The 16,004-nt window shown below is 44.7% G+C and overlaps 1 protein-coding gene across 4 annotated transcripts in view; it reads right to left on the reverse strand.

Moving 5' to 3' along the window:
- LOC135253906 (cadherin-18-like) overlaps positions 1-16,004 on the reverse strand; it is a 203,012-nt gene that overhangs the window by 59,240 nt on the left and 127,768 nt on the right. For all 4 annotated transcript variants that reach the window (XM_064333749.1, XM_064333747.1, XM_064333748.1 and 1 more), the window contains one exon: positions 2,645-2,939. In XM_064333749.1, the coding sequence (XP_064189819.1) occupies positions 2,645-2,939 (295 nt within the window). The remainder of the gene's footprint in view (positions 1-2,644; positions 2,940-16,004) is intronic.

Here is a 16,004-nt window from a genome sequence, read left to right on the forward strand (position 1 = left end):
GTGCAGTACATATTCATGCAGCCTTCATAAAGTATTTATAACACCTTCATTACCTAAATATAACATCTTAATAAATCATTCATAAGCACGAGTGCAGGACCTTTTGATCTCCCGTGGTATGACCGTGAATCAAGTTACATCATGTTTTGCGTCACATTCGCTTATTGCATTTTAGATAAGACGTGTCGTGACATATTTTAAAAAGCATTTAATTGGCTGATAAATGTTTTATAAAAAAAGTGTCATTGTGTGTTTTTAACATCATCCACTCACTCGCTCCCACTCTCTCTGTCTTTCTTATGATTCAGAGCCAAATCATCAGGTAGTACACTATAAACTCTGGCTTTACGGCATGGCCTGTTCGTGCCTGCGGTGAAATTTCCCATTCATTTTTATCCACCCATCCATTCATCCATCCATCCATCCATTCATCCATCGGGTGACAATGGGTGAAAGCAGGTCAGGTGACCAATGCCTCGTAGGGCCCACACACCATTCATTCACACATCCGTACCCCAAGGACAATGCAGACTGTCTAACGCGCATGCCTCTGAATTAGTGCCCAGAAGGAACTCATGCAGACGTGAGGAGAACATGCAACACTCCACACAGAAAGGCCATCGGCTGGAATTCAAACATGGCACCTTCTTTCATTTATTTATTTATTTATTTATTTATTCATTGTGCTACCAAATGCACAACATTAAATACAATAAAATAAACAAAAATGGTATTTTTCTCAGCCTTAAGTCCGGCACTGAAAACATTCCACGGTGTATAACTGTGCCTTCAAGGTTTGTTTTATATACAGGATCATTAAATGACGAGGTCTGCCCACGGGTCTGTTTCAACAAGCCTTAAAATGAGCTGGCAAACACCAATTTATGCAACACAAGACACAAACACAGTCTAGCCCACCACAGAGGAGTTTTTTGTTTTGCTTTTTGCTTTTTTTATGCAACATGAATCTTTTTTAGAATGTGTCCCAGTGGTATTTCTGTGTCTGTTATCGCCTTAAAAGATATACTTTTTTTGTTCCTTCTGTCAAGCGCAGAACAAAGTAGCTTTTGTTCGCCCAAGCTATAAGCAGAACCAATGAACAAAGAGATAAACAAGGACATCACATGATGTGAGGCATCAGAAGAGCTTTTCCCTCCAAGGAGACACGCAGCATTTTCCCTTCAAGTAGAGGATTCCAAAGTGTAGGCGAAGGAAGGTGAGTCCGTGTATGTGTGTGTGTGTCTGTGTGTGTAAGTGATGGTATGTGTGTGTGTGTGGTGGTATGTGTCTGTGTGTGTGTGTGTGTGTGTATGTGTGGATTATGTAAATGAGAAAAACAGACATACTGTGATAAAGCAGACAGAACACAGGCTGGCATTACACTTGTAAAGGTTACTTAAGGCCTCTAACCTCAAGGATGAGTCATCATTCTGGAGATCACCATATTTTGCGCCAATTTCTTAGCCCTGACAGTTTTTAGATGCATTAAAAAGATATGGTACAGGTTGAATATTGCTGGCCTATGTGGTGCAATTCCATAAAAAAATGAAGGTAAAAGCCACATATATCAGGTAACCCGTCATCTTTGCATCAGTGCAGCCCTCTCACAAGAGCCATCTCGGGCAAACCTGCACATTCCGCCCGGGAATCAGCAGAGTTTTATTTACAGCCGGCTCCGTCGGGGAGCAGAAGGAGAAACATATCCTTCGCAGCACCGGGCTACATTTATTGACCGATTTCCCCCCGCTGGAAAATTCTTGCGAGTGCATTTGGAGGGAGACAGCTTTAGGATCTGGAACCTTTCCAGAGACAGTCACGCCCGGCCCCAGCCGGAAACTTATGCCTCGAGATCGCGATTCTGGTAAAATATCTTTTTAAGAACGCGGAGCCGCAGCCGAAGCCGTGAGAGCTGACGAACGAGCCGAAGGGAGAGCGGAAGATCGGCGTCAGGACGATACGCCACAGCCGTCCGCCTCAACATCTTCCTCTCGGCTTCATCACCCCCCCCCCCCCCACACCCCGCTGTCAAACGCGGTAACACGATCCACAAAAACCAGAGAGCGGAGTCTGGCTGATGCACTGCAGCGCTAATCCCCTGTAGACAGTGAACACGTCCTGACCGATACAGCTGCCACAGGCAAGAACATAGAACGGTGGTCAAAAATGTAACAGTGGGCACGCTCGATCTGTCCTTCCTGTCCCAAGCTTTATTAAATATTCAAAAATGTAACTTTATGAAGTCTTATACATATCCCCTGAACCAATAACAACAACAACAACAATAATTATATGATTGTTATCATATTAGCTAAAAAATATGATACAAATTGATATTAGCTATCATAAACAAGATGCCCAACGCACTTTAAGCCAGCTAAATAAAAGAGGACTGGAAATGCACTCAACAGCCAGGACGGATGATAGCTAATATCTCCACTCTTATGTTAGCTATCATCATAGGATACCGGCACACATGATAGCTAACATGTCAAGACCGCATATCACAGCACCATAGGACCATAAGGAGATGCCCAATGCGCTACATGCCAGCTAAATAAAAGAGGACTCGATAGGCACTCAACAGCGTCGACCGTAAGGAAGAATCAGGTAGCTCAGGTAGTTCAGCAAACCCAGAGTTCCTTACCGACTTCTGACATCTCTGGAACGGACGCCACAAAGGGACCGTCCGGAAACTTGGGGGCGTTGTCGTTGATGTCCTGGACCTTAATGATGAACTCGGACTCGGGCTCCAGGGGCTTGCTGGTGTGCCGGTCGATGGCCTGCGCGTGGAGGACGTAGTGGGCCTTCTTCTCCCGGTCCAGGCTCTTCGTGGCGTGGATGTCCCCCGTCACCTCGTCGATGATGAATATGGTGCCGGCCCCTTCCCCGGTCAGGATGTACCGAACCGAGCCGTCCCCTTTGTCTGAGTTTGAGTGAAGCTGTCGAACGAAACAGATATTTCAAATTTAGAAAAGGCGGGCAGGCAATAACAAAAAAAAATAAAACAAATAAAAGTAAAGTAGTAAAAATAAAATACAAAGTAGTGCACAGATAATTTTTTGAATTATATTACCACTGGTTTATACTCATCATACTACTATAACAAAGTACAATCAGTTCACTTATCATTAGTACAAGCCAAGATAGCCTACAGGCTTAAGAGCCAAAGCTATGTATTAGCATTTCTAAGTCTTTCTAATTCGATCTGTATGACCACTTCTTCCATTAGCATGCCCTGGCTATGCCATTAGAGACAGCAGGTATAAACAGAAAAGGTAATATAAATACACTTGTCATTGGACCCCAGAACGATAGCCTGGATGTTTAGGAGGCAAAGGGTTAGCATTCATTTGTTCCTCATAATTAGATCCACGGCACAATATACAGTTCAGTCACTTAGCCAAAGCGACTCACAACGCTACATTTCACACGATAAGCAGATACTGTAATAACCAGAGATAGGTACAGCTACAGTCATATAAGCATCGCAGTAATTGTGCTCGGTAAACAGCTATTCCTTGCTCTTTATGCAATCAGGGAAAAAAAAGGTGGATAAAAAATATAGAGTAACATTCACTTGCCATCGGCACGGCAGCCTTTAATTTGCATTCACTGGTCATTTCGCGTGAGGAAACTGTGAGATTAAAGAGCTCCGGCCCAAAAGCAAACATCCAACGATGTGAATAACATTGCAGCACGCTGTGAATGAAACATCTACGAGGCAGGCCTGTGTGTTCACAGGAACCCAGGTAAATTAGCATTACGGCAGCAGCACAGCGGCGCATAACACGATTTGAAATGTAGTTACACTTATTCGAAAACTTTAGAACGGTTAAACTTTGTAAACTCTATAACTGTATTAAGCGGTTGATATAAATGGTACGTCCTGATTTTGTGGGGGGGGGGGCATTACACCAGAGGGGCCAGACGCAGGCCATAAAGTGAACTAACTAGGCATGGATACCGAGCGGACGACTTAGGTGAATAAATCATACGGACAAAAAACAGTGCAGTAAGAGTTTTACCAACTTTAAGAAAGAAAGAAAGTAAAAAAACAAAATCTAAGGCTCCACATTTTGTTCAGAAACTGACCTGCTGTGTTAAAGACGTGAACATTTCAGATATGTGACCTAAGTTGTATACTTACTTAGCGGACTATTTCTTTTATTTAATGCCCCCAACGTCCCAAAAGAAACAAAAAACTTCAGTCTCTAAGCCCCCCAATGGCTAACAGTTTGCCTCTTCTGGACAAAAGCTCTCCCACCCTGGCTGGTGGCGAAGCCATTTCCATGGAGACCAGCCAGGGCAGAACATAAGGGCCACACGTTGGACAAATGGAGCGTGAACTGTCCTCAGCTGCTCTCTGAAGTGCTAATCGGGGGAAGCGCGACGCTCAACGAGGAACTGAAACCCGTCGGTCGTCCAGCTCACAGTACGGACAGCGAGTCCGCCCGGCAGGGTCACGCAACAGCAGCCTGGCTTATCAACCGATTTAATTCGTCTGAAGTAAAGAAAAAAAAGTCTGAGCATTCTGACATATTTGTCGAAGCAACCGGGGGTAATTTTTCCACTGACATTTCAGGTTTCAGGCATTCAGCTGATGCTCTCGCCCAGAGAGATTTGCATGGCATTACATCCATTTATCTTTTTTTTTTTTACACCAATCCATTTAATACAGCAGGGTATTTACTTGAAACGGTTCGGGTTAAGTAGCTTGTTTAAGGGTAAAATGGCAGCGCCTCATCTGGGAGTGGGGCTTACTGCCGCCGAGGCAGAGACACAGACCCCTAACGATTATGCTGCACTGCCGTTCTAACGCCCCAAGGTCAAACACCCCTGTATTCCCCCCCGGAGATCGACCTTGCAACCCTCCGGTGCCGAACCACGGTCCCTCTCAGCACGCTACGCCATGCAGCCGCCAGTGCCTTGCAATGCATCTGTACTCGATCGATACAGGAGACAGCTAATGTTTCAGCATGAGCAAACACTCCAGTGAAAGACTGTAATGGGACATGCACACACACACGCACACACGTACACATACACACTCACACATGTACACACAAACACACACACACCTACGCACACAGGCAAATGCACTTGCAAAAACACACACGCACACACACATGCACACGCACAAAGACACACACACTAAAAAAGAGGAAAGTTCCAAGGCAATCAAAATAATAATAATAATTATTATTATTATTGTTCATAATAGCAACACATTGTTCATTATTACACTCGACGCAAATGGACCACATCCTATTAGTTGTCAGGCTTTCATATGACACAGAAATTTTTATTCATTCATTCTGTCTGTTATATAAATGTATATTTTATAGGATTTGAGTCTATACACAATAATAAATCACCCTTTAAATGTCTTCCTTGCGGCTTGTGGTGGTATTGGGGCCCATTTCCACGACAAAGTAGCATGTTTTATTTATTTCCAGGCCATTAAAGGAGACAGGAACCTGGGGGGGAGAAGGGGGGCGAAGCTCCTGACCGCGCGTGATGAAATCGAGCCGAACAGAAATCACTTTCCTTTCATTTTCCCGTGCGAGCCGAAAGAGAGAAGATTACCCAAGAACTCCGGCTAATAATGCAGTTCAACCTACGGAACGATCCATATGCGTACACGGGGGGGGGGGGCGGCCTACTCGTTTAAGTAAGCGTCGCCACAGTTCTACCACAGTGGCATCTTGTGATTGGTCACAGGCCACTTAACGTACACGGTGGATACTTCCTCCCGTTATCGTGTTCTCGAAGCCTCACTCTGAAACCGCGAGGCCGTGACGTCAGCGATGAACGTCGATGGCGTGCCGGTGAAAAAGGCTGACTGGGACGGCACTGTGCGTGGCGTCTCCAGAAGCTTGTAATGACGAGTCCCCGCAGCTGGGACGGACTGAAGTCCACAGTGGTTTCCTTTCAACGCAAACACGCTGTCGTATAACTGCCACAGCGTCCAGAGCGAGAACAAGTCTCAGCTGCGGGTGGAAGACAGCCTTGAATTTGTTACTGAAGAGAGGTGTGGAGGAGGAGGGGGGGGGGAATTAGAAACAGGTTAATCCCCCTAAAACCAGATTAGTCTCGCTGCATCAACTCGGGTAGCTGTACTTTTAAATCTGTCGTATTTTAGTGGCACAATAGCATACAGCATTCCTTATTCCTCCCTCCTCCCCCTGACAACCCAGGTAAGGGTTGGGGTATCAGGACTTGGCAGTCCAGAAGTACGACACACGGTAAAACCAAAACAACAGAAAAACACATAAGTGAGCCCCTGAGAAAGACAAAACAACTTTCACCTCAAATTAACTTTTCCTTTCAGTTTAAAAAAAACAAAAAAGAAAAAAACAATAAATTATTCAACTCCGATATGGCCAGATGTCCTAAGTCAATAATGAGCTCACACCCATTCATTATTTATTTTATTTGTTTCACCTGAAGCTACCCAAGCGCATCAAATGGGCAGTAATGAGCTGGGGAATGCAGGAGACTGTGGAGCCCATCAGGCGTCTGGGATGCAATTCGTTAGCCGTAGAATTATACATTAATTAAGCACAGGGTCCGTTTCATGGTTACTTGACCATGACACCTGGTGTAAACACCTCTTTCCTTTTTAAAAAGTGTCATGAGATAACCCACAGTGAGTCAGGGCACTGGTTGAAGGGCTCATTGGAAGGATGGTAACCTTTTAAAACACATGCCAACCCCCCCCCCCCTCCCCTTCCTTTGTCACAATCTCAAAACAGGGAAAATCTCGAAATGGAAGAAAGTATCCCTTTGTAACGCGTAAATTATGTATATATCAAAAGTAACTCAAGTAACACAAAAAGTGCGTTGGACATCCTTTTTTGAGAGTAGGGCATCTGTTTGGCCCAGAGGGAAGAGCGCCCTCTGCTGGCCCAGTTCCTCTGGCAGCCTCCCTTTTCTTAGGAGGCCTCCATTACACACATACAGGACGCTTCATAAAACGACATCATCGGGAATTTGCTCGCTCGTGGCATGTACGGAACCGGTGTTGGTCTCTCGACAGAGCTGCCAGTTAAAGGGTTAAGCTTGTACCAGCAGCAGAGTTTTTTTTCTTTTTCTTTCCACACATCCTGGTCTACATTATAAAGAGCCTGAAAGCATAACCACAAGGCCGGAGAGGGATATATTACACACGCGTTCCACAGCGAGCGCTCGCTCTCGGCCTGCAGCCCAGGCTGAACGCAATCTCAAGGCCGTGACTCAAATAAAATTAATCATAGATTAGAGGCGCCATTCCTGACGGCAGCTCACCTCCTGATTGGACCCTTCTGGCCTCTCTACCGCCACCCCCACCGCCCCCCCGCCCCGTGAGTAAACACGGAATGTTATTAACTGGTCTGTAATTAGTGCGAGAGTCAACATTTTCACTGAAGTCTGTTGACTGATAATAATAATTAAAAAAAAAAAAGATGTAGCAGGCAGTTGCATTTCCCAGTAACAAATTAATTATATATTTCACAGACGATGACTGCCAAACTCTCAAGAAGGCAAAAAAATTGAAATGTTTAATTATTTATAAAAATTTTTGGGAAAGTTTATTGGAAAGCCAATTGCGTGTTAAATGCAGAGATCATTCTTGATTATTGAGTGAAAGATGGCTGTGTCAGTGGGCGTGAGGGGGAAAAAAAGAAAACTGCACGCATCGGCAGCAAGGCATTGTGGGACGTCTGTCAGGCGAGGGAAGTCGTTCGATCACAGTCCCTGCGTTTGCTCGGGATACGGGTTCCGTAAGAAAGCCTGTTTCCTGCATGAACGCCCGATGCTTTTATCCATTCAGGACAAAATTATCCCACAAACGCAAGGCCTGCTGCAGCAAACCAAGTGTTGAAGCTTGGTTTTCACTAATGAGAAAATGGCTCGTGCAGCTAAGAAATAAGCCGATTCGAGTCCTCGGACGTTGTTTTAACTTCCTGCGCAAGTACACCAGGCATCCCAGCCCCGTTCTTTTCCATTTCCCCTTCTTAGAGAATACTTTACATGATGGATGCTGGTGAAAAAAATACATTTAATCAGTGAACATCGCATTTTTGATAACGTTTGAGGTAAATTTTAAACACGTTTCAAAATCAACATGGCGAGAAAAAGGTCAGCGCGCATATTTTTGACGACGCCGCTGACGAAGCAGCAAACGGATGTTTCGTTTGAGCGGCTAGCAGACTCTCTTATCTCCGGAAGCTTCCGTGGATATTTACACATTTTCACATACGACAGCGGGGCGTTTTACTGGAGCAGCTTAGTTTAAGCACGTTGGTCTAAGTTCATACAACTGTAGTTTGGAAAAAGCTTTGCGTTACAAGCCCAGTTTCTCTACACTGCTACCACACAGCACACACACTCTCAACACGGCTGTGTTAAAACCCGACACTTTTTCGTGTCACTATTTTTGTGGTACTTTCAACTAATTTTGTGTCAGTTGCTGCCTTTATGTTAGAAATAGACGTTCCACGTGTTACACAGGGAGACCTTTTAACACGAACAGTTGGAAGTAACACAAAACGTGTCTGTAACTGGAGGTGCGTTAAGAGAACAGCGACGCGTTCCGGCCTCGTTTTTAACACGCGTGTTCTCGAGAGAGCGGGAACGTTGTGAGCGCGCTCCCACCACGCGTCTTCCTTCCTGCCTAGACGGGCGCCTCCAGAACAGCGCCCATAAACTCGATGGAGGTTAAGTCTTTCATTAGCGACACGGTGCGCCGTGACAACGCGATGCAAACGATGACCTCGTACCTCAACAGTAATGCAGCTCACGCGCGCTTCCTGCGCCCGCGCGTTTCAGCGATGACCTCCGAGGGCCCCCCGTCGTCGGGACGGGCGTTTTATTAATTTAATTCGATCTGACGGGGAGGCGGTAGCCTGGCTCTTGACCCCGGTGAGGAGCGATGATGCCTCGCGTTCGGTGAACCGCGGCGGCGGGTTCACACCGCTCACTTTAGTCCTTCGCGGTTTCGGAGCGAACAGCATCAACGGAAAAATGTATTTTTATTTTTTATTTTTTTAAAAGAACGGTGACACAGCGGCTGTCGCGCCTCCGCCACACGCAACGCGGAACACCGAACCGACGAGGACTCAGGACGCCGACAGCAGACTCGTTTCAACATATTAAACGTCGGCTGTTCACTGGAGCTGAGAGTGACTGCCGGGCGCAATTCGGAAGGATTTTATTAATTCTGTTTTTTTTTTTTGTTCAGAGGAAAAACTGATGAACACACGGGATGAAGTACAGCTTTGCGCAGAGCGAACGGGAGAACGCCGACCGTCCTCAGCCATCCATCACTGACGATTTTCCGTTCGCCGACCGCTGTTCTCGCACGTCACCTCCTCAGCTCACCTGAGTGATCCATTAGTACAAGCTACACCAGCACTGTGCAAAGTCACCATGAGAAATAACCACAGGGCGCTTGTTCTTCTAGGGCGAGAGACTGATGGCTTTCTTTCTGACAATTACTCCCCTTATCCCCTTTTGTTTAAGTGTGTGTGTGTGTGTGTGTGTGCGTGCGTGCGGGTGTGTATGCATGTGTGTGTGTGTGTGTGTGTGTGTGCGTGCGTGCGTGCGTGAGTGTGTGTATACACTTGTTATTTCCAGCACTGACACTAATGATCATAAATCAGATGCACTTATGTTCCGTTATACTGTAAGTAGCTCTGGACAAGAGCAGCACACAATGTAAGAATACATCACTGTCAAACTCTTTCCATGCACTATCTGTGATTAATTAGCTGAATAGCCCATAACAATAGATCACCAGCAGTTACATTGGACAACTGTGCCGTATAATGTTTGCACTTTTAAACTGTATTTCTGCTGATTAATAATGATTATTTTTGCTGCTTTGCTTTAATACTGTATTTATTTACATACTTTGGTTATTTTTTCAGTCTGAAATTCCATGCCACAAATGCATTCCATTACATTTATTTGGCAGAAGCTTTTATCCAAGGCGACGTACGATAAGTGCATACCGAAGGTCATTGGAACAACTACAAAACACAGGTCTGAAAAGGTACAATACTCATTGTGTACAGTTATTAAATTTCATGTCACACTATGCTGTGTACAGGGCTGTCGCTATTGGGGTGAAAGTTGGTGAATATTCTGGGGGTCCTCAGATGGGAGAATGTATGGGGGGGGGGGGGGCAAAGCTAAAATACTTGCATTTTTTTTACTAAAAAGGGGGGGCCCAGAGCAGCGTTCTTTCAGGGGGCCTGGAGTTCCTAGCTACGCCCCTGGTTGTGGCAATGTTTTCCGTTTTGGTTTTAGTGCCTGAAAAAGATAGTAAATCACGTATTACAAAGTCATCTGTGGGAGATGTTTGACTGTGTGGGGTATTGGGGCAGGCGAGTGGGGAAGGAGGGGCGGTTATTGGGGTGTTGCGTGTTCGTTGTCTGCAAATGTGGTCGTGATGGTTGTGTGCAATAATAGGCTCTTTTTTGTTCTTTGCTTGTTTCTGTCCTTTGTTCATCGTTTGAATCATTTTTCTTTGCCTTTTGAGTCTGTTGTTTAAGATTTGAAAGGACTGAAGAAAAGAAAACAAATTTAAATAATAAATACAGATATTTTCCCATTTCTTTCAGAATGTACTGTATGTTTTTGTCTCTTTCAAATAGTTTAACCTGTTGGCTAAGTCTAATATGGGTGAAAACCCTGTGAAAATTGTTATAGTGTTGCTTGCATAAACCATGCTGAAATCAGCCTCACAACAACAGTTAATGTCATTTTACAGTATGGAGTCTGAAAAAGACAACAGCCAGAGGGCATGCACAAGAATAACGTGAGAAAAAAACTCAATTTTCTAACAAATAAACTTCTGGGACTTTGCCATAACAACACGCAGAGCAGGGCTGCCTACCCATATTCTTGGAGAACTAATGTCCTGTAGGTTATCACTCCAAAAAAAAGAACTACACAGTGTTATATCAACTGGTTCAGAGTACATATGGCCACGCTGTGGTCCAGGGTAGGGCTATAGGTGCATCGCATTACTTTTCACTCCCCACCTCCTTTCCTCCACTCACCCACTACCACTCGTCTCCTACCCGGAAGCATGTGGAGGAAAGGATGGGAGCGGAGGAAAGTGGGGAGGAAGGGAGAAAAGGAGATGATTTTGAAGCCGCTTCACCAGTACAGTTCTGTGCGCTTTGCTCGTCTCCTAAAATACTGGGGTACTGGAGGGAGGGAGGACACAAGGATGGGGTTCCAGGGCACGGAGTAGAGGAGGCGGTAATGGGTTAAACGAGGAACCATTTCACGAGTATTGGGACATTACCCCATATGTACTCTTTTAGAGTTGAATTAACACTGGAGGTTTTACTGTACGGTAGCCAGTAAGCTGAGAACCCAAAGTGAGATCACCTGATCGATGCCGGCCAATAGTATAGCGAGACAGCCAGACTGTGCGGGGGAAGACCTGGAGTCAATGGCCATAGACGGACAGCTCGTCATTGGCGCAGGTCCCATCTGGCTTTTTTACTGGCTCTGACTCTTTTTCTTTAGAATGAATGAATTTACCCATTCAGTTTTCATATAGCGTGTTTTGCTTCAAGCAGCCATTTCGGGTCAGGGCTCATTTTGCGATCATTCTGCTCACAGATTCAAAGAGGGGGCCTTTGCCGAAACATTCGGGGCGATCTCGTTCTTCTACTGACACAAAGAAGACGTTCCAAGCGAGGGCATGACAGCAGCATTTTTTTTTTTCGGGCAGCACATACATACCGCCGCAGAGTGAGATTGGGCGTTTTAGGGAGTCATTTAAGTGCGAGCCGCGGCTTGCTAGCACGAATCGTTGTTTTTATTTATTTATTTATTTATTTATTTTTGGCGGTAGAATCGAGAGCACGTGTCGCGGGTTACGCTGTCGCGCGGGGGCGGAGATCCCTTTAGGTTGTCTTCGCACTGCATTCTGGGTAATCCTTTCCTGCTCTGTGGAAGATGGCTGAGGGGCTTCAGGTCTTTCGATGACAGTTATATGACATTCTTGTTTGTGATCTGGAGGAAACTGACATGGATCTGAACTGTGGGAATGTATTTCATCTCTGGAAAAAAATGGTTCTGAAAAGCAAATGCTTTAGCATTCATACATACAGTATAACAATCACAGCACTTGTGTGTTGTATTCAGTTCTACATCTCTCCAGATTTACATCTCTACTACTGCTACTACTGCTACTAATACTACTACTACTACTACTACTAATAATAATAATAATAATCATATAGTTTAGTGTTTGGGATGAATCGATATAGGCAGAAATAGCATTCAGCTGGGCGATTCAGGACAGCCATTTTGCACCAGCAGGCTCTCCACAAATCAGCTGGAGGAGCAGTAGGAGGGATTTATTAAACAAATAAAACCTGCTAGGGTGATGATTAGATCACCAGATTGGGAAAAAAAAACAGATTGGGAGTTTGTTCAGGACACCGGGGAGCCCCCTAATCTTTAAGGTAAGTGCCATGGAATCTCTAACGGCTGCTGTGAGAAGGAGGTCTGCCTCAAACTGTGCCACTGACATCTATTTCTCAGTGGCAATTCCGTCTCCCTTGGTCATCTCCATTCAAATATTAACTGAAAATGGATGTCAAGTGTTGTTCTGCTCGCTGGGAAAGACATTATTTCACAGCTGCAGAAAGCTTTACTGTGACCTTAAGTGAGACACTGTGTGTCTCATGTGACATTTCACTTATGTAAGAGCATTGTATTTATACATACAATTACTTCCCAAAGTAGTCTAAAGTAGACCGCAGCAGGTGTATTGCAGTGTATTGGATTGCATTGACTGGAATGGCTTTGCATTGCATTGAACTGAATTATATAGAGTTGCGTTGCATTGCATTGTATTGAATAGCGCTGCATTGCGTCGTCACATACAAGTTGAATGATGGACCCATGTAAACGTAGTGAATATGAAACACCCGTGGACGCCATGGTGACACATTAACTCCCGTGAGCCGTCCCACTGTTTAAAGGGGCGGGACTGTGCCAATTGTTGATTGACATCCCTCTCCGTAACTAAGGGCACATCGCCGTGGGATACAGGCTTGTATGCCGGCCTGGGTACTTGTGTGGCAATCCAATGGCCAGAGTCAATGGGCTTCATTCACGAAACGTGTACGATCACGTTCGATCACAAACTGCATATAAGAATGTTTCAAAAAACATTTTGGCATTCATCATTTTTTTCTTACCTCTATTTGTTCAAGGCTGTTTCTTTATGCTAATCACACAAACAGGATTACGCATAAAATGTACAAACAGCCAGCAGTCATCATCTCATACACCTGGGACACGCAAAAAGACCAAGGTCCGCACGTGTGTCACGAATCTCATTTTGTTTTTTTGTTTTTTCGTAGGAAAATTTTTAAGATCAGAAAGTAAGTATAATTTAAGAAAAGTTTTGTGAATGAGGTCCGATGTGAATCACAGCGTCCCACACTGAGGACTCGACGGAGGGCCTGGGTTTGGGTTTGCATGAGGAGGACTCACCGGCACTGTGGCTGTTATACACGTTCAGGCAACATGGCTGAGGAACAATCTGCATCAATCTGAGCCTCGGGCTAACCGCCACCAGCCTTCCATCTCTTTCCAGGTGTTTATTGGCTTGTTTTTCTCTACCGCTGTGCAGTTTTTCTGTCACCCATATTAAAGATACCCACCCCCCAACCCTACCCCCACCCATCAACCTCCAACCCCCCAGCACTCCTGTTTCCTCACCGTGACTCCCAGAGATTAATCTACGACTGACCGTGTTCACTCGGGTCGATCTTCTCCCCCCTAGACGCAAAAAGAAAGCAACAGAAACTTTACGGATGTAAACTCCTGGTGGTTTGGGGGGGGGGGGGGTGGACATCTTCTCAATTATATTACAAATAAAACCTGACAATGGCTTCTTTGAAAAATATTCATCCCTTCTGAACAACAAAACCGAACAGAGCCAGACATATTCCAGAGATCACAGAAAAAACTAAAATACTTTTAACAAGGTCCACCGATGTTGATTTTAAATCCGCCTGCGTTCAAGGTGGATGCAGAATAAAGATCACTGACTTTGTGAGGCTCTCACAAGCGAAACAACGCATCATGCCAGCCACAAATCAGCCCACGGAGCACAGAGATAAAGATAAAAGGCGGATAAGAGGCGAAAAGCCGAGGAAGGATTTGAAAAGATCACCCAAAGCAGCTGAACCTCGCTGGGGTTGAAGTCCACTGAAACAAACATGGAAAAGAAAGACCACCATCTAGGCACTACCAAGGTCAGGTTGCCCTGGCGACCTGAATAGCCGCACGGGAGGGCCTGTTGTCGGGGAAGCTCCCGAGAAGCCAGACGCAGCACCTAAAGAACTCATCGTCATCACAACCAGTGATCCGCTCAGCTGTTCACACGTTTGACCTCTTAGGGGTCGAGTGGCTGGACACAAAGCCGCTTCTGAGAGGGGTCAACGTTATGTCGCGTCGGAGGGCTTTTTCCAGAGGTCGCGCGACAGACCCTGATGGTGGTCCTGATGGGACTAAAGTTGATCTCTTTTTGTTCACCGAAAAAAACAAACACAGACCGTCACCCAGGTATCACCTGCTGCAGTCAGGTCGGAGGCAGCTTGATCTTGATTTTGATCTTCATTCGGGACATATGGAAAGTCCTGAGAAATCCATGCTGAGCCCCAATGAGATCCAACATATATACTACTGTTCTACTGCTGCTATGTCTGTACTCCTTCAATGCTGTCTACACTACTACTATACTACTACTATAGAACTATGCGGTTGCCTGACTGACGTACTTCTTCTAGGGTTCGTCATACTTGTCCGTTAGTTATATTTGGCTCGCTACTCAACTAATGCATTATAATAATATAATAATAATAATCATAACTATGATAATGATCCCTGATGACCTGGTGTTTGGTGCCCCAGTCATGTCCGACAAAAAATCTTTCCCTTGGTTTAGGTTTCTTCAGAGGAAATCTGGGGCACCTTGTTAAGTTTTCTGTTCAATGAAACATTGAAAAAAAAAAAAAAAAACTAGCCTGACAGAAAAAAGGAGGGAAAAAAACACCTTCAAAGCTCCAAATTACCTCTCAAAGGATAATGAGAGTGCGAAACACAGCAGGCCGTCTCCTTTTGGTCACCAAGGGAATGAACAAACAGTCTGACTCAAACTGCTTTGTCATATTTTTTAACACATATTGTCCTGTTAAATTCAAGACAATTGCCTAATACTGTCACAGCAGTATCCATTTTTAACATTATGAATAAAACATTTTGGCAGTTTTTTTTTTCAGCACAAAAATGAACATTGTTCAAGAAAGCTAACTGGGAAAACATTTTTTTTTTTTCGCGAGGCAAAATCACTTTTACTTTCTTATGTTTGATTGCCTGTTTCTGAAATAATTTAGCAAAATCTTAGAATACATGTAAACCAACATAATAGACCACTTGCACACAACTTGCAAAGTATATAATCTGTTCAGCTATACTTATATAAAAATAAATAAATTAGAGAAAAACAGAGTCACTTAAGGGGGTATGAGACTTCATGGATTCTGAGAAGCCACCTGACCTTCTCCTGCCAATCAACACCTTCAGCCATCAATATGAGATGGTGTGATTGGTTAAAATCTCTGAGTTATTGATAGGGCATGATTGTAGCTCCACCCGTTCTCTCTCTCACACACACACACACACGCACGCACCACATGCACTCATGCAAGCACACTTTGAAGATTTGCAAATATCAAAGCAGGCAGTTCAGTGTTTGGCATTTCAAGATGACTTGCATTAATGTGGCTCGTAAGCAGGCATGAGCACAACAGCTTCCTTTTGAGTAAGAGGCAGAAGTGTTTTACTGATGAGCGTGACTCAGATAAAACCAATGATAGACGTATAACCCATGTATCTCTCTGTAGGAGTAAAAAATAGATAAAAATACCTCCCACACCTCTTTTAAAGCAACACCACCTTCCCTACCGCACGGATTTTAA

Source organism: Anguilla rostrata, chromosome 4, assembly GCF_018555375.3.
Source record: "Anguilla rostrata isolate EN2019 chromosome 4, ASM1855537v3, whole genome shotgun sequence".
Classification (NCBI taxonomy): Eukaryota; Metazoa; Chordata; class Actinopteri; order Anguilliformes; family Anguillidae; genus Anguilla; species Anguilla rostrata.